Source organism: Cervus canadensis, chromosome 17, assembly GCF_019320065.1.
Source record: "Cervus canadensis isolate Bull #8, Minnesota chromosome 17, ASM1932006v1, whole genome shotgun sequence".
Taxonomy (NCBI): domain Eukaryota; kingdom Metazoa; phylum Chordata; class Mammalia; order Artiodactyla; family Cervidae; genus Cervus; species Cervus canadensis.
This window is the reverse complement of record NC_057402.1, coordinates 63,943,080-63,971,048: the sequence shown is the minus strand read 5'-3', so window position 1 is coordinate 63,971,048 and position 27,969 is coordinate 63,943,080. Positions and strand designations below refer to the sequence as shown.

The 27,969-nt window shown below is 52.4% G+C and overlaps 1 protein-coding gene across 2 annotated transcripts; it reads left to right on the top strand.

Moving 5' to 3' along the window:
* Positions 1-8: 8 nt before the first annotated feature.
* On the top strand, positions 9-27,502 carry SYNM (synemin). 2 transcript variants are annotated; one of them, XM_043434516.1, is made up of 5 exons: positions 10-938; positions 8,559-8,683; positions 18,892-18,962; positions 21,187-23,564; positions 24,486-27,502. In XM_043434516.1, exons 1-5 carry the CDS (start codon positions 129-131, stop codon positions 24,822-24,824), a joined length of 3,723 nt encoding a protein of 1,240 aa, XP_043290451.1. In that variant the 5' UTR covers positions 10-128; the 3' UTR covers positions 24,825-27,502. The 2 variants fall into 2 exon arrangements, with proteins under 2 accessions (XP_043290449.1, XP_043290451.1); XM_043434514.1 differs by having other exon boundaries at positions 9-938; positions 21,187-27,502.
* Positions 27,503-27,969: the final 467 nt, after the last annotated feature.

The window sequence follows — 27,969 nt, the reverse complement described above, 5'->3', positions numbered from 1 at the left end:
GGCGCGCCGGCTCGCGCCCCAGTCTGCGGGCCTCCGGAGAGGCGGCGGGGCCGGGGCGGCGCGGCGGAGGGGACAAGACCAGGTTCGGAGTGAAGCAGGCGGCCGGGGGAGCCCCGCACCCCAGCAAGATGCTGTCCTGGCGGCTGCACACGGGTCCTGAGAAGGCCGAGCTGCAGGAGCTGAACGCCCGGCTGTATGAGTACGTGTGCCGGGTGCGGGAGCTGGAGCGCGAGAACTTGCTCCTGGAGGAGGAGCTGCGCGGCCGGCGCGGCCAGGAGGGGCTGTGGGCCGAGGCGGAGGCCCGCTGCGAGGAGGAGGCGCGCGGCCTGCGGCGGCAGCTGGACGAGCTGAGCTGGGCCACGGCTCTGGCGCAGGGCGAGCGCGACGCCCTGCGGCGCGAGCTGCGGGAGCTGCAGCTGCTGGGCGAGGAGGCGCGCGCCGCCCGCGGCCGCCTGGACGCCGAGCTCGACTCGCAGCGCCGCGAGCTGCAGGAGGAGCTGGCCGCGCGCGCCGCCCTCGAGGCGCTGCTGGGCCGCCTGCAGGCCGAGCGCCGCGGCCTGGACGCGGCCCGCGAGCGCGACGTGCGGGAGCTGCGCGCGCGCGCCGCCGGCCTGACCCTGCGCTACCGCGGCCGCGTCGCCGGCCCCGCCGCGCCCCCGCCGCGCCTGCGGGAGCTGCACGAGGACTGCGCGCTGCTGGTGGCCGAGGCCTGGCGGGAGACCGTGCAGCGGTACGAGGATGAGGTGCGCGAGCTGGAGGAGGCGCTGCGGCGCGGCCGGGAGAGCCAGCGCGAGGCCGAGGAGGAGACGCGGCTGTGCGCGCAGGAGGCGGAGGCGCTGAGGCGCGAGGCGCTCGAGCTGGAGCAGCTGCGGGCGCTGTTGGAGGAGGAGCTGCTGCGGGTGCGCGAGGCGTCCGAGCTGCAGGCCGAGGAGCGGCAGGTCAGTGAGCCGCAACGCCCCCGTCCCGGCCCCGGGCGCCCGGCGGGTGGGGGTCCCCGGACCGCGCCGCGTTCCCCGCCGGGCGGGCCCGGCCCAGGGGGTGCCCCTTGGGGACCCCGGCGCCGAAGGGACCCCCGACTCCGCGGCGCGGCCTCAGGATCCCGACCTCCAGCCCGCACTGTGGGGTCCTGGCCCGCTTGTCAGTTTCCGCAGCCCTTGGCGGGCCTGGGTGCATCCCGACCGATGACTCCCTAGGCTCCAGATTCTTTTTGCAATTTCCTATACTTCAAGGACTAAGTTCACTGTAAAGTCGGCCAGGAAGCCCCCCGAGGTGACTTCCAGAGGTGACAGCTCCTTCCTCCTCGGCCCCAGCGTTGGGAGGTTTCTAGGCAATGCCAAGCCCTTATCGTGAGTCGTTCAAAGTGGCAGCACCGTTGCGCCCTAGGACGCCTCTGGGGAAAACGTAAATTGTCTTCCACATCGGGTTTTTATTTTGGCAGAATGGTTTCCCCGAGGGAAGCAGCTGGTCGGGGCTCCCTGGACCGCCGCCTTGTTTGTTCTTGGGAGGGGCAGCGGTCTTAATGCAGGGAAGGACTTGATCAGAGATGTTTTCCGCACAGTACACGCTGATGCCAGATCTCTGGGGTAAGGCAGCTCTCTGGCAGGATGTTATTACAAGTGGAGGTACTGTAAACAGTTTCTCGTCCAGAGACGCGAAGCTCAGGCTTCTCACGCTGACAGGGTGGCACCTGTGGCTGCTTTATAACCTGTCCACTCAGCCCAGCCCTACGGTTAGCCCTGGTTCTCCCCAGATTGCGCTAGAATGGAAAATATTCCCCAATCCTACTCTCGTCATTAGTTCCTAGGATGACAGTTTAAGACCGCATCCACACAAATTCAGAAATATTTGAAAGGAAACCGTTTACAGCTTCAAGTTAACAATTTGTCTTGGAGGGATTTTGTGCCTTTTTGAAAACAAGTAAAGGAAACAGGGCTGTTGCCTGGGGGCCTGTGGTGACGTCATCGGTGTTCACAGTTAATCAGCAGGTATCTGTTGATTGCGCCCACCCTTAGCGCTGCCCCGGGGCTTCCCTCCAAGAGCTGGAATCTGGATGGCAAATCATGAAGTGAACAACATGCTCAGTTGTTTGGAACTTAGTCTTTTGAATCGTGGGGTTTTTCGGCCTTTGCCTCCTGATTTTCAAAAGCCAGGGTTGTAGCTGGGGTGAGGACAGGACTAGCGAGTGTGTGCTGGTATCCAGCACCTACCCTGCACTCACAGCCCTTCTCTTTCCAATGATGCTGGCCAGGGACACTAGTTCCAGAGGGCCCTATGTTCTGTGTTGAGCGAAAGCTAGAAAGTGTCTTTAATGTAGGCTTTCACGGAGCTTTTAACCAAAGGGAAGTGTCTGCCAAGCTCCCTGCCCACTGAACCCCTTTGTAGGGAGCCCCTGCTACACGTCAAGGGTCCCTGCTGTGCAAGCAGGTTTGGAAAAGCCTTTGAGGCGTGTTTCGTGGGCTCAATCCTCACCATTCATTTGCAGTCAGAGCCCACTGGGCTCATTTTGGACCTGGAAGCTCTGGTTTCAGTGTTCCTTTTAGCAGCAGAACCCTTTCACTCCCTGTTAACTCTTAAGTGTGCCCCAGATATAAAACAGATAGAAGTGGAGTTCCTCTGATTCCAGGAGATGTGGGCATCTGACATGCAGTTCAGATTACCTTCCTTGACACTGGGACTCCAGGGCCTTTTCCTGGGGTCACACCTGACCCAGAACTAGGACCCCACCCTCCTGTCCCGGTAGTACCTCTCTTACTGGAATTTGCTTCATTCCGCTAAAAGTAAGTAAAGATCAAGAAAACGTTGATAAGGACTTGCAGGTTCTATTGCACTCTGTATTTCCTTATCCATACCCTGAAGCTTTCATCAGTTAGCTTAAAGCAACCATATTTCAAGTTGCATTCCAAAAAACTCAACACCAAGCATCAGTGTTTTATTTTTAAGGAGTGTAGAAATGCTAGAAATTTTGTTTAAGACTGAGTATTGATGATTTAACCCCAAGTTCCTGATGTTTTCAAATCTAAAGAAGCTATCCTGGGGAGACTGACAATATAAGACCTGATTTAACTAATTTACTGTAATAAAAGTTTCATTACTAGGAATTAGCTTCTTGTATGCCAGGTACCACAGGTATGAAGCCGATCACATGTGTATTCACTCTCAGTCCTCATGCCAGTCTTAGAAAGTGGGTACCAATCTTTGCCCCATCTTGCAGATGATGAAACTGAGGCCTGTAGGTCACCCAGTTAGTAAGTAGCTAAGCCTGGGTTTGATTGAGGCTTCATTGCTTGAGCAACTAACCACTGGGCAGTGTTCTCTCTCTTCTATCTGTTCTGTTAAAGATGGACTTTAAACCAGTATTTGTTTTGCTTTCATAGAATGATGACCCCTGTTCTTCCTAAGGACTAGCAAGAGGTGCCTGTTAATCTAAAATTTTAAAATGCTTTCAGACCCTTCCAGCTGGCTGTTGTCAGAATAGTTTTAGAGTTAAGTCATTCATTTACTGCCTTCTGTTTCCCGTATGGTTTAATGGAAACCCTTGTTTGGAGGCAGGAGCCCCCACACAGTATCCAGGCTCTGGGCTGCGTCTGCAGCTCGAGGGGTAAAGCTGCTTGCCAGGACTCTCTGGGGAAAGTGGGCCTTCCCAGATAGCCTGCCTGCCTTAGGCCTGTCTGGTAGGCCCCTTGCCTCAGATTTGCCAGAGAACTTTGATGAACTGACATCCAAGTCCCCAGCATTTTTGTATAGTTCAGATTTCTTGAAGCTTCCCAGGTGGCGTGGTGGTAAAGAATCTGCCTGCCAACACAGGAGATGTAAGATATGCGGGTTGGGAAGATCCCTTGGAGAAGGAAATGGCAACCCCCTCCAGTATTCTTGCCTGGAAAATTCCATGGACAGAGGAGCCTGGCAGGCTATAGTCCACGGGGCCGCAAAGAGTTGGTCACAGCTGAGCGACTGAGCGCAGATCACTTGAACCCTGCCTCCCAGTCTGCAGGAAGGGACTTCAGGCAAAAACTGGAAGACGTTTGTGATTTTCACCAGCCTTACCCATAAACACAGATAAAAGTGTGCTTTTAGCCTCGAGGCCGGCCCTGGACAGCTTACACAACCACCGAGGTGTGAATGACTGAGAACTTTCTTTCGATTGTAATGGAGTCAGTTTCGCTGCCCTGCTTGGGTCTCATTTCTGGCTCTGCCACTGTTTGTGTCTCCGTTTCCCCATCTGTGAGCTGGGGGTGATGAAAGAAGCCCACATTGAGCACTTAGTGTACCAAGCTGGCCTCTAAAGTCCTGGGGGTACAGCAGGGAACATAATAGACACAACGGACAAGTCCTTGACCTCAGAGGTTGGAGGTGGAAACAGTGTGGTTTGCAGGGGCGGGTGTGACTGGGGCACGTGGGTGAGGGTGAGGGGGTGACGGCAGGACCTGGCCTTTGCTCTGAGCGTGCGGAAAGCCACTGGAGGGCTCTGTGCAGAGAGGAGTGGTGACCTGTGTCTTCACGGAGTCTCCTTGGCTGCTGTGTTGCACATGACTTCTTTGCAAGGAAGTTTGTGCGTGCTAAGTTGCATCGGTCGTGTCCAACTCTTTGTGGCCCCACGCACTGTAGCAGAGAAGTTTAATTATTGTTAAAATGCTTAGAAAAAAATAGCAGACACATTCAGTGCTCTAACTGCAAATCTCCTAAGCAGGTCAGGCTCTCTGAGCCATGCCAAGGAGGTAACACAAAAATTCTCTCCCTCCCGGAACAGTTCTGTGCCCCGCAAAATAAGAGGAGGAAAATCAGACTGTAAGTTAAGATAAATGCAGTTCCAACCACACAGGTGGGAGCAGGGTGATCTCTTTTGGAGACTTTGCCATCAAGACAGGAGGTGCTGGGGGATTGGGCCATGGGCAGCAGCGAAAGGCAGAGGTTGGACTTCACCCTGAAGTTGAAGCCCATAGGCTTTGCAGATGGATTGGATATAGAGAGAGGGAGAAATCAAGTCCTCTCCAGGGCTTGGGACCAGAGATGCTGGAGGAACGGGGTTGGTGCAGGAAGGCAGGTTTGGGTGGGAGAGCAGAGCTGGGTTTGAAATGCCTCCGAGATAGCCACCTGGTCTCGTAACATAACATGATGAGCCTGGAGTTCAGAGTGTGGCCTGGGTCAGAGCTGCAAATACTTAGCATCCAGTCAATGCATTGTTATTAGCATTTGCTTTTAGTTCTTGCATCTAAATGAGGTTATCACAGTATTTAAATTCCCTTGAGCTCCAGCATTCAAGGTGACACTTGCAAGCTCTTCTTCCTCTTGTGTCTGGGTGATGAGCTTCGCTAGGAGCTGCTCAAGTTTGGTTAAGAGAAAGGGAATTCTTTGGACACTGAATGCGGCATACTTTCCCTTGTGTAGCTTGCATTTCATCATCCGTTGTGAGGCACCCAGCAGCTCTCTAAAATAGCAACTGAAAAGGTGACCTTTTTCCCCAGCTCTTGTATCACTCGGCAAAACTGCTCTGCCTGGGTTAGAATCCGCTGCTGTGTGTCAGGCTCAAGTGCCTTGGCCTGGCCCAAGGTCTGAAAACTTCTGGAGAACTGGAGGCCAAGTCTGACGCTTTATTCAACCAGCAGGATGGGTTACAATTCCTGTGGAGACTGCTGGGAGCCAGTAATTCTTATATTCCTGCTTCCAAAAGTCAATGAGTTTTCCTTTGACGGTTTCGGAAGACTTGACTCATGTGGGAATGTGGTTGGAACTGCTCTTATTGTAACTTAGACACAGTTTGATTTTCCTCTTCTTGTTTTGTGGGTACAGAACTTCTCTGGGCCCCTGGGAGGGAGAAGAATCTCTGTGCTACCTCCTTGGCATGACTGGGAGATCTTGACTTGCCGAGGAGGTTTGTGGTTAGAGAATTGAATATGTCTGGTTCTTTTCCTAAGCATTTTAGCAATAACTGAACTTCTCTGCAAAGAAAACATTACTGTATGTCATCAAATTTTAATATTCAGGTAGAATTTCCTCTAGTAGGAAGGATTCATATGCTACGTTTACACAACATTTCATACTGTAACCTCGTACCTGAGTTTATACTTCCTCTAAAATGGGGGAACATAGGGTTTTAACACTAAGACTTAACTACAGAATATGTGAATGTCATGCGTGACCAAATTCTGGTAGCTGTCAATTAAATCAAGACTGGCCAATGGTCTGCTTTGATAAACCTCTTTATTTATAATGCCAGTTTTGGAGGATGTTTACACTTATCCACCCTCAGATACTACCTGCTGCTGCTGCTGCTAAGTCGCTTCAGTCGTGTCTGACTCTGTGCGACCCATAGACAGCAGCCCACCAGGCTCTGCCATCCGTGGGATTCTCCAGGCAAGAATACTGGAGTGGGTTGCCATTTCCTTCTCCAATGCGTGAAAGTGAAAAGTGAAAGTGAACGCGCTCAGGCATGTCTGACTCTGTGCGACCCCATGGATTGCAGCCTACCAGGCTCCTCCGTCCATGGGATTTTCCAGGCAAGAGTACTGGAGTGGGGTGCCATTGCCTTCTCCTCAGATACTACCTAGCACTTCTTAAATTTACTGCTTTGCTTAAAAATTACTCCTTCAGCAGACAAATGGATAAGAAAGCTGTGGTACATATACACAATGGAATATTACTCAGCCATTAAAAAGAATACATCTGAATCAGTTCTAATGAGATGGATAAAACTGGAGCCCATTATACAGAGTGAAGTAAGCCAGAAAGATAAAGACCAATACAGTATACTAACGCATATATATGGAATTTAGAAAGATGATAACGATAACCCTATATGCAAAACAGAAAAAGAGACACAGATTTTACAGAACAGACTTTTGGACTCTATGGGAGAAGGCAAGGGTGGGATGATCTGAGAGAACAGCATCAAAACATGTATATTATCAAGTGTGAATCACCAGTCCAGGTTGGATGCATGAGACAAGTGCTCGGGGCTGGTGCACTGGGAAGACCCAGAGGGATGGGATGGGGAGGGAGGTGGGAGGGGGGATCGGGATGGGGAACACATGTAAATCCATGGCTGATTCATGTCAATGTATGGCAAAAACCACTACAATATTGTAAAGTAATTAGCTTCCAACTAATAAAAATAAATGGGAGGAAAAAAAAATTTTTTTTTTTAATTGTAAGGAATTAAAAAAAAATTACTCCTTTGCTTTCAAAGCGAAGTAGCTTCAGTTTTTGTTTTTAGCATACTTTATATAGACAAAAAGAACATAACAGCAATTATTAGTTTAGATGTATAGAACTGCTATGAGAAACAGAATTATTTACATGCTGATCATGCTTCTTTTTAGGTGGTGAATCTAGTGTGAGACCTTAGTTGCATTCATTCCTTAGTTTCATAGACACTGTTGATTTCGGACGGTCAGTATATTGCCAAGTGCCTTTGATGGAGGGATTATGTGATAAATGAAAATAGATTTCTTTCTCCCAGTAGTCTTATAATTTTTAAATTCCACAAAGATAATTGTCTAAGAATGTAAGCTTTTTAGTTAATTGTATTCAGAAATAATTGCAAACCAGAAGTTAGTCTGTGGACTTACTCAAAGTTCTAAGTATTTGTTCAGCTGATTATTCCCCAGCATAGCTATAAAATGCTATGTAAGACTGTTAATGCAGAGTAGCACGGAACTGTAAAATGGTATAAATGAAACCATTGTGTTTATTAAAATATATTGTTGATTTAAACTGGGACATTTTGAGGAAGGTAATATTACCTTGGTCATTTCATTTTAAATCCAGTTCACCAGTTGTGTGTTGTATGACTCGTATGTAAAGGACATTTTTCTAGAGACGGGGTGGGGATGAGGGGAGGCAGGGGTGTGGGGAGTGCATGAGGCTGCAGGCGTCCCTGGGATATCTCCCAGCCGTGGGACACGGACAGATGCAGTTAACCCTGTGGGAGCGGAACTGGCGTGGGGGCGATGTGAACACGTGCCCGGGAGCTCTTATTAACCGTGTGCCATGAGAACAGTCATAAAGGTTTATATCCAGGTCTGACTTTTGACATTTATGCCCTGAATATTTTCTTGTCTCATTAATGTAACTTTTCTCCCAGATGATTTTAAAGTAGCTTGTCTAGGTAAAGCAAAGAGGTCTGTATCAGCTTATACAACTGGGGAAATTGTGAGTGTGGGGGAAATTCTATTTCAGATCTGAGTGACTTCTGTTTTAAATATAATAAAATCCCTGCTTTCTAGTCTTGGCTTATTTTAAATAGCACATTACTTCGCCAGTGTCAATATGTTTACTTACCTGTGCTGACTGATGTCTAAGGTGTAGAAATGCTTTACAAGCTTTCATTAGGGAGTATGAACAGAAAATTCTGTGTGTTAGCTACATCTTCCTTATGTGATTTAAAAAAAAAAAAACAAACCTTTCCAGGTGGGAGAAATACAGTATTTAAAAATTGTCCCTGCAATGATGGTGTTTTTAATAAATCTGGAAATTTTTCATCTCTTTCTGTGTCCTGAGCTGCTGAGTTGGACCCCGCAGAGCTCCAGCCCCCTGACCCCCAAACCTTCTGTTCTCTTTAGAGAGAGATCGCCTACCTGGAGGATGAGAAGGCAGCCCTCACCTTGGCCATGGCCGACCGGCTGCGGGACTGCCAGGAGCTCGTGCAGGTGAAGACCGGCCTCAGCCTGGAGGTGGCAACCTACAGGTAAGGGCGTTGCGCTGAGCCCGCCGAGCTGGAGCCAGCAGCACTTGAAGCCCCTGCAGGCTCCGCGCAATGGTGGTGGCTTTGTCACAGCTGGGGGCAGCCCCCAGGGCGGCCAAGGCAGGTGTCCTGGGCCAGAGCGGGGAGGGGGGCAGGGCCCACTCAGATCACAGAGCGGGCACCCCCTGGTGCTGGGAGCAGCTGAGTTTTGCCCCCCTTGCCTGCTCTTTGCGTGTCTAGGGAACCAGTGAAGAGTTGTACACACGCCAGCTCCCTGGATCCTCGGGATTAGGCACCGTGTTAGTCACAGACCTAGGAAGGACAGGACCAGGACTCGGACCCAGGAAGTCTGAGTCCGTCTGCCTGTCGTGCTGTTGCTTCAGACCCCGGGGCTCTGACTCTGTCTCCAGGGGTTCAGCCTTGAAGACCCTCGTCTCTGCCTGAAGATCAGCAGGGAGCTCCAGGTGCCTGGCTTTGTTTATCAAGATGTTGACTTGAATTCAGTCAACCCAGATCAAACAGTCACGGAGCCCTCAGAGGGGCAGAGGCCGTGGCCGCATGTCCCTGGTGTGACAGAGTGGTGCTTGCCCTCCACACCCACCTCCTGCCCCCAGGGATGCGCCATCACTGGCCGAGGTGGCATCTCCCACTGCTTGAAGCTTTCCTAGCCAATGAGGACTGGACCGGGGGGCCCAGATCGCAGATGCTTACAGGGGAAGGACTTTTAGGGACCCAGCTCCCCACTTGTGAGATGACTATGGGTACTGAGCCCTTCCTGCCTGCCCGACACAGTGCTAAGTCCTTTGAGGCTGCTCACTGCCTGTGTCACCCCTCAGGTGGTGGACACCATGCACCCCTTTTGCATGTGAGGGAAGGGTCTAGAAGCTGGCATCCAGGCTGGTGTGGGGCCTGTGCCGTACCCACCAAGCCGTGTAAAGGGGACTCGATGCCCCCTCACTCCTGGTTGCTGTGAGTGTGAGTCAGTCGTGGGTGTGGGTGAGCTTTGGAGCCTGGGCCCTGGCTGATCCCAGGAGGCCTGGTCGTCAGAGCCATCATCGTCAGCAGATGGGAAGTTAGACCTGGAGCGGGGAGGAGGGGACCGATGTCCACGGCCCGGCTGGGGCACGTGGCCGGGTCGGAGCCCAGGCCGGATCGGCACACGCTGGGGGCTGCCTGTGGGTCTCCCAATCTTACCCTCACTCTGAATATCAGAGCGACCTGGCTGCTTTGGTGTGCATCTAGAAGCAGCTTTCTTTCCGACCAGTGTAAGCTGGGCGTCCACACTGGAGCCTGGGGCCAGCCTCACCGATTCTTCACCATCTGGAGGACCTGCCTCAGCCAGCCTTTGGCCAGGATGCTTGTTACCATCGTGAGGAGGGAGCAGTCTGTCGGGCAGGCCCTGGGCTGGACCACAGGGGCCACTAAGGGGCCAGGCCTGCCCAGGGGCACGGAATTGAGGGATGGTCCCGGCACCCAGCAGGTGGGGGATCAGGGCACCGGGGAGGGCAGAGGTGGCACTGGCCAGTCTGTGCTTGCCAAGGTCCATCTCCCCACGTTCTCCTCGGAAACCTCATGGGGTGAGCAACTGCAAAATCAGATCGGCAGGCTGTTCAAACACATGCTGAGTGAGATAAGCTAAACTTTACTAAGAAGGAAAACGTCAAAATGGTTGGGCTTTGTTTGGGGGAGGGAAGCATTAATTAGGATTTTTGTCACTTGCCAGTGACAGAAGCCCTTCTGAGACTGGCCCAAGTCAAAAGAGGCTCTTGTTCCTCACAGGACTGAACAAGCCCTCCGCCCAGCACAGCGGGTTCGATGCCTGGGTGGCGCTGCTGGTGGTCTGGCCCTGTGTCTCTGGCCCCTTCCTTCCTTGCTCTGCGCCCCCCACAGCAGGAGGGCCCCCAGCGGCTGCAGGCTCTCGTCCCTGCAGCCCCCAGTTGCATGGGCAGAGGAGGGGCTCCTTTCCCAGCAGGACTCCTGGGGCCCTTCTGGCTCTGCTGGGCCCCCTGCCTGCCCTTGGCCCGGGGAACAGAGTGATCGGAGGGTTGGCTTCCCCGAGTCCCACGGGCTGAGATGGGGCGGAGGCCCAGCCTTCCAGGGCAGACGCCAGGCTGCCTAGAAAACCCGCACCTGTGCCGTGTTAGGTGCGGCCTGGGGTCAAGGGAGCCTTTTCTCTACAGAGCGTGTTGGATCTTCCTGTTTCCTTCCTGTAAAACTCCTGGGTTGGAGTTCAGAGACTCTGACTTTACGCCTCATCTTTCCCGGGTTTTGCGTCCTTGCCTCCCCGCCGTGTCCTGTCCCCACTTCCCTGTCGTGGGAAGTCAGCACGTACAGGTGGGCCTTCCCTCCCTGGGAGGTGTTCACAGCCCTCCCAGCTCAGCTGTCCTCAAGGCTTAGCATGTTTCTAGCTTTTCTCTTGGTGGTGAGTGAACTTCTTTCGCTCACACCTGCAGGGACAGAGCTTACTCCTGCCTGTGGCTGGGCGTCCGTTTTTCTCACCCATTAGGGACTGACGTGGCCATCTCCTAGGAGTGTAGGAGGCATCAGTCCTTCCCAGGAGGCGGGTGACTGATGTCACTGTGCCTTTCTGAAGTCCAGGTGAGCTTGGGGGAGATGGGGAGCCCGGCCCTGTGGTTAGAACTGCCGCAGCCCCTGCCCCCCAGGGCTCAGCTCTGAGACCGGAGCCGCGTGCAGACCTAGAGGGCATGCAGGCAGCTGAATCTGATCCGGTCCTTTGTAGCAGCCCAGAGCCTGGCATTTCCCATCGCTGGTAAGTGTCCTGAAGATAAATCCTTGTCACGTCTCCCGTGACTGTCTCGGTACTTCGTGCTCCTGCCCAAATTCTGAGCCCAGGTCTGAAAACTCCTCTTCACAAGCTCCCGTTTGGTCTTTGACTCGCCACCCCTGGGAGGTTGACCTTTGCTCCGCTGCCTCCCCGAGGGCGGCAGGGACCACGTTGCAGGGGCCCGGCCGCACAGCTGCTCGCCAGCCCGTCCAGGGGGCTGAGGTGGGCGACGGCTGCGGCCAGCGTTGCTCCCCCTCGCGGCTGGACTGTTCCCGGCCGCAGCCGCCCCCAAGCGCTGCTCGCCAGCCGACACCCCGACCACACGCTTCCCACGGGAGGGGCGGGCTGGTCTCCAGGAAGCTGGAAGCGCAGCCCATCACGGCTGACTCTGTGCTGTGGGGAGGCTAGCTCGCAAGTGCCGCGAACCCTTCCAAACCCAGGTGTCTGACCCTTCTTCACTGTAACTTGCACCGTGAAGAAGAAACGTTAAAGTAGTAACAGAATGGCGTAATGCATAATTAATAGATAGAAGCTTATAGTTTATAGCCTCCATCATGGGTCAGTGGTAAAAGAATCTGCCTGCAACCTGACCTGGATTTGATCCCTGGGTTGGGAAGACCCCCTGGAGGAGGAAATGGCAAGGATTCTTGCTTGGAGAATCCCATGGACAGGGGAACCTGGCGGGCTACAGTCAATGGGGTTGCAATGAGTTGGGCACGACTGAGCAGCTAACCCAAAGCAAATATGTAATTTAATAAAATAATAAAATTAAAGTAAACCTCAGAGTCCAAGACTGGAGGATTTCACCAAACCCAAGTTGGTCAGTTGGTATCCAGGGAGACCCTGGAGCCTGGCCTGGCAGGTGGACCGAGAACGAGCCCTTTGCCCCAGGTGGCCGGTGACAGTGGGCAGGAGCCCTGGGCTGGGCCAGGCCGGGCCGAGGATGCCGGGAGAAGGGGGTGCGGAGGAGGCAGGTGGGCACGGCTGCGCTTGCTCTCGTCTGCCCGTTGCCGGTCATGTCGTGCGCGGCTGGAGATGCTTGTCCACCATCACTCGAGGTTTTCCCTGAAGTGGCGGTGTTTGTTTACGAGGGGCTGAGTGACGATGGGGAGATGCTCAGAGACAGGCCAGGGCTTGGTTCTTAGCTGTGTCTGCACACGGGCGTCACCCGGAGAAGCTGATGAAGCGTCGGCTCCCAGGCCCAGTCCTAGATGTTCCCGTTGACTGGCACCAGGTGGGCCCAAGCGTGGTCTTGCTTCAGCTGCAAGGATCGTTGTCAGGTACACCCAGGGCAGAGAAATGCTGTTCCGGGGCTCTGCCCTGGAGGCCTGCAGACCCACAGTGTTGGCATCACTCGGCATCTCAGGCTTCTGGGAAGCCTTGGGCCCACCCTGATCAGAGTTTCCTATCACAGGATCCCAGGTGATCTGTGCCCACATTGCTGTTTGCAGAGCTCCCAGGGACATCCAGGAAGCTCTCAGCCTATCTCCCAGCAGGCTAGAGGACACGACAAAGAACCGGCAGACCTAGTGAGGGGCTGCTGGAGCATGTAGAGCGGGCTTCCTGGAAGAGGCAGCACTGAGCCTTACTGGGGGACAGCCAGGAAGAGACCATGAGGAAAGGGCCTTTCAGGCTGAGGGGGCAGCTGAAGCAAGGACCTGAGGACTGAGCTAACATGTCTGTAGCAGGGCCAAGCATTTGGGCAGCTTGGTTTTAGGGGCTGTCCAAGGAGGGCCATGTGTGATGGGTGGGTAAGAACCTCGCCCGTGAAGCTGTGTTCTGTGAGCTGGCGTCTGTGCGCTCAGGCTGTTCTGGAGACGGTCCACATGCAGGGTATGATGCCTGCTCAGAGGGGTCACAAGGGTGTGGCCGGGTGCTGAGGATAAGGCCGCATGGACAGAGGTAGCCTCCTACACCGCGGGACATAAGACACGTCCCCAAGTGCAGGGCTTCTGGAGTCTGAAGGGAGTTGTGAGAATCAGGGGAGGTTTCTCGAGAGAGGTGACGTTGATCTGGGTCTTGAAGGATGGCAGAGATTTAAACATCATACGAAGAGGTGGAGGTGGGAGGTGAGGGGGTGTCACAGGAAGGGAGAAGTGTGCTTTGGTGAAAAGTCAAAGATGTTAAAATAATAGAATGCACGTTCCAAGAAAATACTGCACATGGTTTCCTGTTAGTGAATAGGGTCTGGTAATGATGGTTCAGAGAGGGAATGGTGAGCTTCAAGCCGAGGTAGCCTGAGAGCTTTTCAAGGTTTGTGGGATTTGAGTTGGGCCTTGAAGGGTAGGGAATGTGGGGGATAGGAATACGATAGTGTTCAGAACCCGCTATGTCCTGAGCCCCTTGCTGCTGACATAAAGATTAGGCCTACAAGCTACAGATTGAGAATTTGTAGAAACACAGTCGAAAGTAGAGAATCCCCCCTCCCCACCCTGCACCAAAAGAGGACAGAACACCATCATTAGGAGTAGGCTGTTAGAAACATTTTTGGGGAAAAAAAAAGATAGTCAAAATTGAAACAAAAGATGCAGAACTACCCAGAGAAAGCCGATTCCAGAAAGGACAAAACTGAGGGTAGGCAGGGGCCCCTTTTGGATTTCTGATCCAGGGTACAGATAATGAAATCTCCATCAGAATTTACAAAGAAGGCTTTGTTTTTTATGTTTTGGGAGTGGAGAGTTTAACAAACGTTAGTTCTAAGTTTCCCCTGGAAAAATGGAGAGCAGGGCCAAATGATTTCTCAAGTGAGAAACACTAAAGGTAGTCTTGCCTGACCACATACGGAAGTGTTGTGCAAAGATTTCCTGTCTGGGGACTTCATGGCAAAGTCCTTTAGGGTCTTTGTGTTGATATGCCTGTGCTGGGGGAGGGAGTATAGAACCCCCTTTATCTGATCGCAGTGGGCAGAGTCCCTGGGTTTAAACTGAGAATATCCAGTGTCTAGGTTTACAATACAGATAGCGCCTAATGTTGGTAACTTTATTATTTTAATGATGTTTCTGGTTGCTCCATTATTTTTAAGACCACCTGTACCTTTTTATGTATCTGTTCAAGTGAAAACATTTCTTGGAAATTATCAAGTTCTTGGAGAAATACATTTTGTTATTTTAAAAGTTGAATCCTGCTTTGGGAAAATTTATAAAAATGTGTTAACACTGAGACTTATCTGCTTATTAGGTGGAAAACTTGAATTTAATAAAATCTTGTAGTTTTAGGGATAGACAATTAGGATCAACGGATGCAGCTGGTTGTTAGCCCCACATCATTGTGTGAATGAATTAGCCCTCAGTTAACTGTGACTTTAGATTATCCAGAATCTCTTCCCTTCTTGAATTATTTTGGTTAATGGAAAATCAGCTTTTTTTTGAGGTCAGTAGAAAATGATGTAGGTGACGACTAAGATGGCTGACCTTTACTGAGCACGATTCTGTGACAACCATTGTTGGGAGAACTTTCTAGTCACTTTATTAATTAGCACCACAAACCTGTTCCCTGTCAATTAGCACCACAAACAGTGCTCCCTATTTCAGAAATGGGGAAACTGAGCCACAGAGGGTTGAGCAGCTTGCCTGAGTCACAGGACTAGACAGTGGCAGGGTTTAAATCCAGGCAACCTGATTCTGGAAGTTTCTCTGCTCACCACTCCCAGTGCTTTCTCTCTCTGCTTTATTTCTCTCTCTCTTGTTCTTTATGTCTGCTTTTTTTTGCCTGTCTCTGGATTTGACAAACTTTCCACGTGTGCATTCATCTCTAGCGCAGAGGCAATGACCAGGGCGCCTGGCAGCACTGCCTGCTTATGGTCTTTCACCCGCCCTGCCAGGGGCGGACCTTCCCAAATCCGATGGCGATGCGGGTCCTACAGATGGACTTCCGCCTCCCTTCCTCCCTTACCCTCCGGTTCCCAGTCCCCATCTAGAGTGCCAGGCGGTCCCCTAGCCTCTTTGGAGCTGGGGAGGGGGGGCGCTGCAGGGAAGTGCCTTCTCCCAGCCCCGCCCCTCCCCTCCCACCCACCACTTGTGCTTTGCCAGGAAGCACGTGGGGAACCATTCCTCCACCACGACCAGGCGGGCCCCCCGGGCTGCTTCTGGAAACAGCCTCTGCCTGCCGGGCTCTTCTCCGTGCCTAGTGGGCGACCAACAGCGTGTGTGCCCAGGGCTGTCTGCAGGGTCAGCTCCTGCGGGGGTCTGTCGGTCCCGGGCCCGCATCAGTGCTCGCTTCCACCCGTGGGCCTGTCTCAGCGGCCTTGACGAGGCCAGGGACCTGGTTTTCCCGCACATGTTTGCTTGTTTTCCTGCCCCTCGAGGCTGCCAACCTGAGGGCCTTATGAAACGCTCGCTAATAGCCCATGATTCAGGCGGTTGGCATCTCTCACCAGCGCGGTGGCTCTGAGCAGCTTATTCCTCCGCTCCCAAAATAACCGGAGAATGCTTGACCTGCTGCTTAAAGCTGTACCAGTCTATTCCTTAAAAACCGTTCCTTTGAACGCTTTTGAGGGGGCCAACCCTTCGTGGCCTTGCCCGGCAGTTTTGGTTCTGCCTCTGCCGTAGTCCTGTGGGCAGCCCTGGAGGCGGGGCACCGCGTGTCTGCGGGGCTTCACGGAGGCGGGGCGCCGCGTGTGTGGGGGGCTTCACGGAGGCGGGGCGCCGCGTGTCTGGAGGGGCTTCACGGAGGCGGGGCAGGGCGTGTCAAGGGGGCGTCACAGAGGCGGGGCGGGGCGTGTCTGGGGGAGCTTCACCGAGGCGGGGCGGGGGCGTGTCTAGGGGGCTTCACGGAGGCGGGGCGGGGCGTGTCTAGGGGCTTCACGGAGGCGGGGTGGGGTGTTGTCGGGGGGCTTCACGGAGGCGGGCACGCGTGTGTAGGGCGCTTCACGGAAGCGGGGCACCGCGTGTCTGGGGGGCTTCACGGAAGCGGGGCACCGCGTGTTTGGGGGGGCTTCACGGAGGCGGGGTGGGGCGTGTCTAGGGGGCTTCACGGAGGCGGGGCGGGGCGTGTCTGGGGGGCTTCACGGAAGCGGGGCACCGCGTGTCTGGGGGGCTTCACGGAAGCGGGGCACGGCGTGTCTGGGGGGCTTCACGGAAGCGGGGCACCGCGTGTGTGGGGGACTTCACGGAGGCGGGGCACCGCGTGTGTGGAGGCTTCACGGAGGCGGGGCGCCAAGTGTCTGGGGGGGCTTCACGGGGGCGGGGCGCCGTGTGTCTGGGGGGACTTCACGGAGGCGGAGCGCCGCGCGTGTGGGGGCTTCACGGAGGCGGGGCGCCGCGCCTGTGGGGCCTTCACGGAGGCGGGGCGCCGCGTGTGTGGGGGCTTCACGGAGGCGTGGGTTCAGCACCAGCGGCCCCGCCTGTGAGGCCCATGCTGGGCGGCTGCGGGGAGAAGGTGCCGCCCGCAGGTCGGGCCAGCCGTCGGGAGGGGCGTCGCCGCGGGCCCGAGTCCTCAGGGAGTGTCCTCCTGTAGGGGCATTGGGACTGAAATCACAAGCGACGTTGGCTGTGCTTCATTAGTGTGGTCTGGAGGCTCTGCCTGCGGGGTTAGATGTACCATGTGTGTGAGACGGCGCCATCTCCGCCCCCGCGGGGAGGCCCAGGCGGCCTGGCCCCGGTCTCTGCCGCTCTGCTCACCGTGCGCCACGACACGTGCCATCGGCCCAGCGTGGGATTGCCGGGGCTCGGCGAGACAGATGGCAGGGTCGGAGCCTGCTTAGGGTGCCCCGTCTCAAGGCTGGCAAAGGCCTTGGGGGCGGGAGTGTTAGGACTCTGTCACCCCTCGAGATCTGGTGCCCCTCCTAGGAACCGCAGTACCCAACTTAGGGTCCTGCACTCTAGAAGTCTGGTGATGATTTGGATTTTCCCTGAAAGAGGAACAAAGCCATGGCCCTATGAGGGGAGAAGGAAGGTGTTTTTACCGCGGGGGCATCATTATCCTGAGCACCCCGCCTACCTGTCATCTGTTCTCTGCTGGTCAGGACACCCTGCAGGCCCTTTCTGCCTGCCGTGGGCAGCCAGCGGGAGCACCCTGTGGTACCCGAGGCTTCCTCCCGAGCAGGCGGAGGGAGGAGCTGAAATAGGACTTGGCTTCTCGGCACCCCCTGGCCCCTTGGCTATAGGACGCTGCCTTTCCTGTTGGTGCCATTTCGGGCGCACCCGGCCCCCCCCCGGCTGACTTTCCCGTCAACGTGTGCCTTTTTATCCTATAGGGACCTCGGCATTTTCTATTTGTGGTTGGGGAACCCAACACGCCAGGTCAGGAGGGTGTGGGATTAGCAGGCCGGTGTCCCGTTTCCTGGCCCCTGGGTGTGGAGCGTGGGGCTCTGGGCACGGTCCGGGGGCGGCTGGCGAACCCTCCCCAGCAGCTGAGCTGGAACCCCTCACCCTCGGCTCTGCTTCTCCCTGGGCTGCGGGGTGGGGGCCTCCTGCCCTCTTCCAGCCGCCCACGGGGCTCTCGCATGTGTGGGAATCACCGCCTTTGAGTCCGTGGAAACAGGACCTGGCACTGCTCTGCCTGACTGCAGAGTCCTGGCGTCCCTCCCGTTTGGCTGCCCGGCTCTCCGTGGTCAGTCAGCATTTCCAAGTGGGCTCCACTTATGCTTGCCCTTTGCCCTATGCAGTGTATTTCTTGGAACTGACATTTGTGACCTCACATGTTGCTCTGGCAACCGAGCAACTGTTGTGCCAAAGGCAGCCCGCATCCTAGGGTCTCCGGGCCCTGGGTCTGGCTGACCCACCGTGGTCTCTACGGTTTTACACTTTTGGAGATAGACATGGCCAAAGAAACCCCCTAGTCTAGTGCATTTTGCCATTTTTATCAGAGGAGGTAACTGGATGCTGCCTGGAAATAAGGCCCCGGGGGGCCGTGGTGGTGGTGGTGGAGGGGGCGTCTGAAGCTCTTCTTTCTCCTCTTCTGCCTGCCCCTTCCATCTCTCCTCTGTTGTTTTCATCTCTAAGATGTCCCCATGGAACCCAGTTTGAAAAGTGCACATGCAGTCTGATTGCCTTATTTACAGACAAGTGTCAGCCCTTCCTCTGCCCCTAGTTAACCCCTGACCTGTGACTCCAGGGAGACCCTGGTGGGGTAGTAGTAGCTGTTCTGGGGCTCTGTGGCCCCGAGTGGCCTGCCAGGCATGGGCCCCTTGCCGCTTCCCAGGGAAGCCAGGTCCCCGGCCTCCCCTCCTGGGTCCACATCCCTTGTCTCCTCCTCGCCCTGGGTTTGGAAGGGCTTTCTAGAAGGCCTTGGCTCTCCAGTCTTTCTGGGGGCCCAGCTCCCTCGTTCATTTGGCTGATAGGCACACTCTTGAGCCAGGTCTGGCACGCCCTGCATTGTCTGCAGACCTGTGACCCTGTGCCAGTGTGTCATTGACAGATCGACAGCTTAGAAGAGGCACTTCTCATCTTTTATTTCCTAATGAGCTTTTTAAAAATAATTTTTACAGAGCCTTACTGGAAGGAGAAAGTAATCCGGAGATACTGATCGTTACTGAGTGCATTGAAAACGTGCCACAAGGTAAATATAAGGGAAGCTTATCATTTAACGTTAAGATGCTGTCCATCTGCGCAGCTTCATTCTATGGATAAAGAGTAAAGTGTCATTTATCTGGAAGAGTTGGGGTTAGGTAAGAGTTTTCAGAAAACCCTCATTTCATACTTCTCAAGCACCAAATAAAATTTACTTTAGTTTCAATGGCTCAGGGTAAAGAATCTGCCTGTAATCCAGAAGACACGGGAGGCATGAGTTTGATCCTTGGGTTGGGAAGATACCCTGGAGAAGGAAATGGCAACCCACTCCAGTATTCTTGCCTGGGAAATCTCATGGACAGAGGAGCCTGGTGGGCTACAGTCCAAACAGTCACAAAGAGTCAGACATGACTGAGTGATTAAGTGTGTGTATGTGCACAGGCATACATACATACACATGTATACACATGCATAGACACAGTTTCAATAATAATGCAAATGAGATTGTATAGTAAAGGGCTTCATTAACTCATTTGTTCATCTAGCTAGTGTTTTGAGGGTTCATCCTACCCAGCGTGGTGAGGGAGGAGAGGGCTGATGGAGAGCCGGTGAGAAGGTGGACGTGGATTTGCTTATCACACGCTTTGGTGGGAACACCCTTTACAGAGCAAAGATGTACAGCCTTCACACAAGCCCAGGGAGGTATTACTTTGTCTAGCAGGCTCAGCACTGGAAGTCTTGAGCAGAGGTAAAAGGATTATACCGTTTCCACCAGCCTGTGTCTGCGTGGGCAGCTCAGGGCGATGTGAGCAGCAGTGTCAGCTAGTGCCCTGAGGTTGACCTCTATCCAGGCCAAAAGCTGCAGCATGAAGTCCAAACTTCCTGTGGCTGTAGAACCAACTATTAAAGAGTTAGTGTTCATTAGAAAGACCCAGAGAACCTGTAGGATAACTGAGAAAAAGAAAACTTCCCTGGACTTGTACAACCTTTAAGAGCTTGCTTTCTTAAGCGAGGGCAGATTCCATTAGGTACAATGTGTTGGGTGTACACCCTACTTGGTAGTTCAGCTCTGTGAGTGTTGTCATATTCAGAATCATGGTGCATTGGGCATACATGTATGTATTGGTTACCACTATCAGGAGAGTGTTTGATTATAACAGCCAATCCATATAGGTGGTAGATTTAAAAAAAAAAAAACAGCACCCTCCATCTTTATTTTTTAAAAGCAACATCCCAGGTTAGATACTTCGCAGGTTGACAGGTCACTGGGTTCAGAATAATTTTGGTTCCAGTCATCTGTGATTGCATGGAATTTGGTCTTAGAAATGTCCAGCAAGTTTGCTGTTGAATTTGAGAGGAAGCTGGTTGGCTGCAGTGGGGGAGACCCAGAGGGTGAGAAGGCTCTATGCATATCAGCAGATGGGTGTGGGTAGGCATGAGGGGGTACCCCCAGGGTAGATGGTCCTGCTGGCCAGGCTACATTCCTACCACCAGCGGCCACTCGTAAGAGCAGTTACCCTGGGGTGTGTGGCCATCCCCAAGGGTAGCATCTCTGTGGATGGGCCAGAACAAATCAGGAAGCCCCACAGACAGCCTTCCAATCCTATGACCATGACATTAAGACAGATTGTAGTAGTGGTGACTGGCTGACTTTTTACTTCGGCACCTTTTCAAATGAGATGTTTGAAAAAGGAAAAAAAGTATAAAAGTCGAAATCAGGAAGTTTAAAAAAAAGTTAAATTCTTCAGTGTTTGTTGACCCAACATGGAAGTCAGTGAAGAAGAAAAAAAAAGAGAGCATAGTTAAAGGTGGTGGGGTAATACCATTCAATGTTTAATAGTTATATACTCTATCTTTGGTAATTATGAAGCTCTTCTCTGCTCATCAGTAAAATAAAGTTACCTCAACAAAGTGGAAATGAAGGATTCCAAACTGTGAAATTTCTGCCACATAAATACACCCCTAACCTCACTGGCACAAGGTGCTATGCTTTATGATCACGTTTGATATGTTTAAGATGGATGAGTATTTTAAGATCAGTAATTGGAGAAAAGTGTTGTGTGGAAGCATTTGTAGAGCTGTATTTTATTGTCATGTGATTCTTTAAACTACCGGAAAAAGTAATTTGGGAACTGAACATACCTCATTTATAATGACCCTTCTGTGGTAATGGTATATATTATGACGGGATAAGATCTGATCTGTGGTGATGCTTTTAAGATGAAAAAAGGTAATGATGACTATCATTTTAATGTACTATTCAATTTCTACAGAATTCAGAGACAAGTCCTATCAATATACCACCTCAGTATTACAGAAAGAAAAGGAGAGAAATCTGTTTCCAAGGCAAAAAGCACCTCCTGCGAGCTTCCGGCAGAGCCTGGCACCACGTTCTCAGACATCCGTCGGAAGCGATGCCAGAAGAGACGTCCTGCGTTCCGGATACTCTTCCTTCACCACTGCCTGGCAGGAGAACGCTTACGAGAAAACTGCCAGCGGTCAGACCAACTTCAGAGCGTTCTCTCCAACCCCCGGTCTTTTAAGAAATACTGAAGCTCAAGCGAAAACATTCCCTGAGAGGCCAAAAACTGAAGGAACAAAGGCTCCACCCACTAGTTCAGCCAAAGAGTCCGCTGCTGCCCCAGAGGCCTACCGAGAACGCCGGGACAAGATGGCGGCAGCCACTTCTGAGGGCACGTGGTCAAATGAGAGGACCGTCATTTTGGGCAAGAAAACGGAAGCTAAAGCCACAAAGGAGCAGGAGAGAAACAGACCAGAAACCATTCAAACAAAGCGAGAAGAGAAAATGTTCGATTCCAAAGAGAAGGCTTCAGAGGAGAGAAACTTAAGGTGGGAAGAACTGACAAAGTTAGATAAAGAAGCAAGAAAGAGAGAAAGCGAGCAGATGAGGGAAAAGGCCAGAGAGAAGGAGTCGCTGAAGGAGGCAAGTGTGAAGGGGAGAGAGATACCGATCAGGCTAGAGGTGTCCCAGGACAGCACAGCAAAGGTGGCTCCCCAGGGTCTCCAGACACCCCTAAAGAAGGATGCTGGTGATGGGACAGGGAGAGGGGTGGAAACCAGAGAGGCAGCGTTCTCGCTGGGCGCCAGCGACACAGCCTCTCTGAAAGGCGGTTCCATGACTGAAACCATAGCTGAGAATATAGTTTCCAGTATCCTGAAGCAGTTTACCCACTCTCCCGAGGCGGAAGCGTCTGCTGAATCCTTTCCAGACACAAAAGTCACTTATGTGGACAGGAAAGAAGTTCCCGGTGACAGAAAAGCAAAGACTGAGATAGTCGTGGAGTCGAAACTGACTGAAGAGATCGACATTTCAGATGAAGCCGGCTTGGACTACCTGTTAAGCAAGGATGCTAAAGAGGTGGAGCTGAAAGGAAAATCGGCGGAGCGTTTGATCGGAGACGTGATCCGTCTCGGTCTGAAGGGGAGAGAAGGGCGAGCAAAAGTCGTCAACGTGGAGATCATCGAAGAGCCCGTGAGCTATGTCAGCAGCGAGAAGGCAGATGAGGTTTCTACCCCGTTCGAAGTGGAGGAGGTCGACGACGTGTCTCCAGGCTCCAGGGGGCTTGTTGAGGAGAGAGAGGAGGCGGTTTACAGGGAATCAGATGTCACGTGCTCAGGGAACGCAGGTCAGGAGGCCAGGCGGCCCCAGGAGAGCGTAACTCACGTGGAAGAAGTGACCGAGGCAGGTGACTTGGAGGGAGAGCAGAGTTACTTTGTGTCGACTCCGGACGAACACCCTGGGGCCCACGAGCGAGAAGAAGGCTCCGTGTATGGGCAGATCCACATTGAAGAGGAATCCACCATCAGGTACTCCTGGCAGGATGAGATCGTGCCGGGGTCTCGGAGAAGAACGCAGAGGGATGACGTCCCAGGAGAGAAGGTCGTGAAGCCGGAGGATGTTCCAGAAGCGTCTCTGGAGGGGGACACGGCATCTGCTCCCTGGAAAGAACAAACTAGAAGTGGCGAGTTTCATGCCAAGCCCATAGTCATTGAGAAGGAAATCAAAATACCCCATGAGTTCCACACATCCATTAAGCAAGGCTCCAAGGAGCCCAGGCACCAGCTGGTGGAGGTGATCGAGCAGCTGGAGGAGACCCTTCCGGAGCGCATGAAGGAAGAGCTGTCCGCCCTCACCAGAGAGGGCCAGGGCGGGCCTGCGGGTGTTTCCTTTGACGTGAAGAAAGTTCAGAGCGCGGGCAGTGGGGCCGTGACCCTAGTGGCCGAAGTCAACCTCTCGCAGACGGTGGACGCCGACCAGTTAGACCTGGAGGAGCTGAGCCGGGACGAAGCAGGGGAGATCGAGAAGGCCGTGGAGTCGGTGGTGCGAGACAGCTTAGCGCGGCGGCACAGCCCGGGCCCGGGCAGCCCGGAGGCGGAGGCCGGCCGCAGCTTCAGGCGCTGGGCCACCCAGGAGCTGTACAGCGCCTCCGCGGGGGAGGTTGACGCGGGCCTGGCCTCGCCCTCGGGCCCCGTGTCGGCCACCGTGGAAGTCACCAGCCCCACAGGCTTTGTCCACGCTCACGTGCTGGAGGACGTCAGCCAGTCTGGGGGGCGCATCCGGATAGCGTCCCCTGGAACGTGGAGGACTGAGCAGGTCTCTGCCGAGGGCCACGCGGCCCAGGCCGTGGAGGTAAGTGGGGAGGGCAAAGCGAGTTGGGCAGCCGGCTCGGAGGGAGCCAGCCAGTCTGCCAGGCTCTTTACGTTGGGTCCCCGTCAGAGCCCAGTGTCCACAGAAGTCGTCTTCCCAGCGCCTGACGCTGCCTGTCTGGAGGCCGGGGACACAGAGGAGCCTGGCCCTGCAGAGCTACCCACAGAGCCTCCCAGATTTGGGAGGCACAGCCCATTTGGCTCCCAACAGTTTTATGCTCAGAGGGAAGTTATTTTTCAGGCCCCCGTTTCTGGGGTGGGGAAGGCGGGTGATTCTTCTCAAGCAGAAGGATCAGCGGGCACCCAGACTTCCATAAAGCACCTCCGATTAGGTGCCCAGGAGGGGCTCAGTGAGCAGACCCAGCTCACAGCCCCCCTCTCAGGCACAGTGGAGCTGGGTGTCAGGGAAGCTTCTGTGCACATGGAAGCGTGGTCAGGGGACGGCTCGTCCATCAGGCATGTCACCATCGGGCCTCAGACGCATCAAACCACCGAGCCAATCGTTCCCCCGCCCTTGGAATTTAGCGACTCAGAAAGCAGCACCCACAGGGAGGGCTCAGCCGTCGAGACCCTGGCCACCCGTAGTTACACTGTGGGTCGGAACATCTTGATGACTGAAAAGAGCACCTTCCAAAGGGCCGTTTCCGAGTCTCCCCAGGAAGCTAGTGCAGGAGACATGTCAGGGGCAGAAGTGATATCAGGCGTGAGCAGATCCTTTAGGCATATTCAGCTGGGTCCTGCGGAAGCCAAGACCTCTGAACACATTGTCTTCCACGGACCCATTTCCAAAACGTTTCCACTTGCTGGTTCGGTAGACTCCCCTGAGGTAGGCGAGGTTGCAGACAGTGGCAGAACACTAAGGCACGTTGCCCTGGGGCCCAAAGAAACTTCGTTTACCTTTCAGATGGACGTGAGTAACATAGAGGCGACTCCCCGCTGGACACAAGAGGCCACAGTCCTCTTCCCTGCAGGGACGGAAGCAGAAGCTCCTAGTGTGTCTGAGCATGGTGCTTGGAGAGATGCCAGCAGTAGGAATGACCTGGCTGCTGGCGTGAGCTTTCAGGGCTCTGCTGGGGACAGACACCAGGCTCCCGGGGAAAGGGGCAAGGAGCAGGCTGAATTTGATAAGACGGTGCAGCTGCAGAGGATGGTAGACCAGAGGTCAGTGATTTCGGATGAAAAGAAGGTTGCCCTCCTCTATCTAGACAGTCAGGAGGAGGAAAATGAGGGACACTGGTTTTGATAAACAGATATTTGATTTTAAATGCCATCTTGTTTGGTAACGTACCAACACACAAAGGCCTTAAGAGAGGGAGGTGAACTCTTTATTAAAACCTCCCTCCTTTTTTTTTTTACTTCGAGTACTCTAGGCAGTGTCTTTTTACTTTATAATCTGTAAAGATTTCAAACTAATTCATGCCTTAAAAGGCATTGGAATTTTATTGAGTTGGGACTTTGACAAGAAATACTTTTTATCTTTTTCGTCTTAAAAGTTCCTTTTTCTGGAGTTTTCTTTCCACTCCTAGAGATGATTTCTCCCATTTTTGCACATGGTCACAGAAGTGCCTGGCATCTGTTTGAAAGTATAATTGCCTTGGTAAGACACCTAAATGGTAATGGGATTAAAGTAATATATTTAAGAGTAAATTTTATTCTCATGTGCTAACATGAAATAGTAAACTAACATTTTAAGGGAAGAATGAATTGTCTATTTACAAGGTCTTTTCAAAAAGAAATCATAGGAAATAAGCAGATTTAAAAAATTAAATGATTTCTTCTTAGGAAAAAGTTATTCATCTTCGAGTTAAATTCATTTTAAGACTTGAATGAATTGCCTTCTATGTGCAGAACTTTAAAAAATATAGTATTTTATTTATGGAGAAGACAGCTCCAGCCTCCTGCAGTGTATCAGATCAGCACACTTGCTACATTTGCACAAGCTCCTGGAACCCTGCACTGGGTCCAGGTGGGGGCAGGGGGTTGGGGAAGGATTACTGGGAATGGTTTATAATACCAGCTTTTCGTGGTACTAGGTCACTAAGTAGTGCACAGTCTAAATACTCTTTGGTTTTAACAAGTTCTGGAGTAGCCAGCTCCTACCAGAGTGTACTTGAGCTTTTCTGCACCTTAGCTCTTAGGATCTAAACATTTAATTTTACTGGTGGGAGGTAGACCCTAAAGACAATAGAAAAGACGCTGAAGCTCAGACTTGTGGGGCGGTCATGCACAGTATGGTTGGAAGCCCAGGTGGGTTGTGCCTCCCAGAGAAGCCCCTCCTAACCCACTGATGATGGGGGTGGAGGCCTTTCTGAGCACAAAGGGTTCGAGATGGAAGACGGCAACCAACCTCATGGAGGCTTTTGCACTTTAGACAGAAATCATGACAGTTGGGGTGTTTTATCCAGGGAAACAAACAATACATTAAACAGAATGAGATGTTTTGGGGAAGGAGCTGGATGCTTCTGTTGCTGCCTAGCCCGGAAGCACCCAGGAGGGGCCCTGGAGGAAGCAAAGGCTCTATTCTCCCAGGCCACGAGTATAGCCCTGTAGATATACACCACTGAATTGAAGATACTAGAATGGGTGTGCTCTGTCGGGTGTGTTTTGCACAAAGGTATTGTTTTTAAAGCTTGTTCCTTTAAAGCTGTAGCATCACATAAAAAGAGTATCTCTAGCAGCACAATATTATTTTAATCCAAACTAGTTTCTTTCACTTAATGTTGTCTAAACTGTACCTCCCCCTAACACAGTAGCACAGACCTAACTGCCTGTAGCGCACTGAGGAATGATGGTCCCCGCTTTGTCATCCTCAGGTGGGACATGGTTATGGGGGCAGCTATGGAAGCTGAGGGTCTTCCCTCTGGGTTCACAAGATGGCCCTCACACCTCCACAGCACACATCTCAGCTGCCAGGAATGGCTACAGCAGGTAGTTTAGAGAGAATGTGTTTTCCTAATCGGGAAGTGGAGGAGCATCGCAGTACAGCTTTCAGGATGATCTATTTTTAAAACACCATGAAGCAGGGCATAGAAGGAAAGTTGATTTGAATTGCAAGTGTAAACTTTTGTTGTCTGCCAGATGAACTGGTGATTGTCAGAAACTGCCAGGGGAGGTGACGGCTTTTCCACCAAAGACTCCTCATTTCTAATATAAAGATGAGTTGATTTTATGTTGATTGTAATTGGTAATGGTATTTGTATAGGTTATTTATTGGTGAGAATTGGTCAAGGTGACAGCCTGTTGTCTGATGGCAAGACAGACTGATGATGGGGGGGTGTCTGTTATGTGTGTCTTAAGTGTGGGCTGAGCTCAATGTCACTCTCCTAGCTTGTGACCCTGGGAATGAGTGCTAAGGTGAATAGATAATTAATGTCCTGACCCACTTCCATTGGAAAATAAGTGTCTTAGGTCTTAATTTGTGTCTCCATGTTGGAGTGCACATCTTCAAGAAGTATCCTGCCAATAGTGTTTGCCAATATGGAGTCATGAGCTGTGGTTGGTTACTAAGTCTCTGGAACAGCCCAGAGCAGGGCGTGCCCTTGACCCTGTGACAGGTCACCCCTGGTTCCATGTCCTTTAAAACCAGAGACAGTAGTAGTCAGCTTTATGGCGAGACAGGGTGAGGACACAGCCAGTCCTTGTGCATTTATTGTTGTGTAGACAAAATGGTGTTAATGGAATGTTTTTCACCTCCCCACTGGTTGTTTTGATATTGTTTGTTTAAAATGTATATTTAGAATGGAATCATCTAAAAAGCTGATCTTGCTAACCTCCTGTTCCCTTTGAAGGGATATATCATAAGAATGTGTAAAAATAAAAGTCTAAGAAAAAACCCCCATGTTGTTCCTGAAGAGAATGAATGTTTTCCAGTAGGTGTTTGTGGTTTTTATTTAAGTTCTAATTAAAGGATATATGTGTTTATGTGCATGTTTTTATGGTGGCACAGAATCACTGGGGAGAATATATATATGAAAAGGCTCATTTAATTACTCACTTGAATCAGAACTCGATATTGTTAGCACAGAGCGAGAAGGCATGGCAGATAGAGCGTAAACCACTGGTTCATATTAAAATACAGACTAGACCGTTTGTGGTAAGAATATCATCATGACAGCCTGCAGTGCTAGTGACAACAGTGTGACCAACCATCCCATTTGGCCTTGAATGAGGGGTCTCTCCTGGGACATGAAACTTTTAGTGCTAAAATGAAAACAATCCTGAGCACACCAAGGTGGTTCATTATTAACCTTAAGTGCAAATTGGAGTGGTTAATCATGGCCATTTCTTAGGAGCTTGAAAAAATTGCACTAGTTTGAGACAAAGGAGTAGATAATGCTTACCTGTTTGTAGCCTTTTACAAAAACAAACCAAAACATAAATAGCTAGAG

Coding starts and splice junctions, on each gene's coding strand:
- SYNM (XM_043434514.1), top strand. CDS start 129: ATGCTGTCCTGGCGGCTGCACACGGGTCCTGAGAAGGCCGAGCTGCAG. Junction 8,684..18,891: donor CTGGAGGTGGCAACCTACAG/GTAAGGGCGTTG, acceptor TAATTTTTACAG/AGCCTTACTGGAAGGAGAAA. Junction 18,963..21,186: donor CATTGAAAACGTGCCACAAG/GTAAATATAAGG, acceptor CAATTTCTACAG/AATTCAGAGACAAGTCCTAT.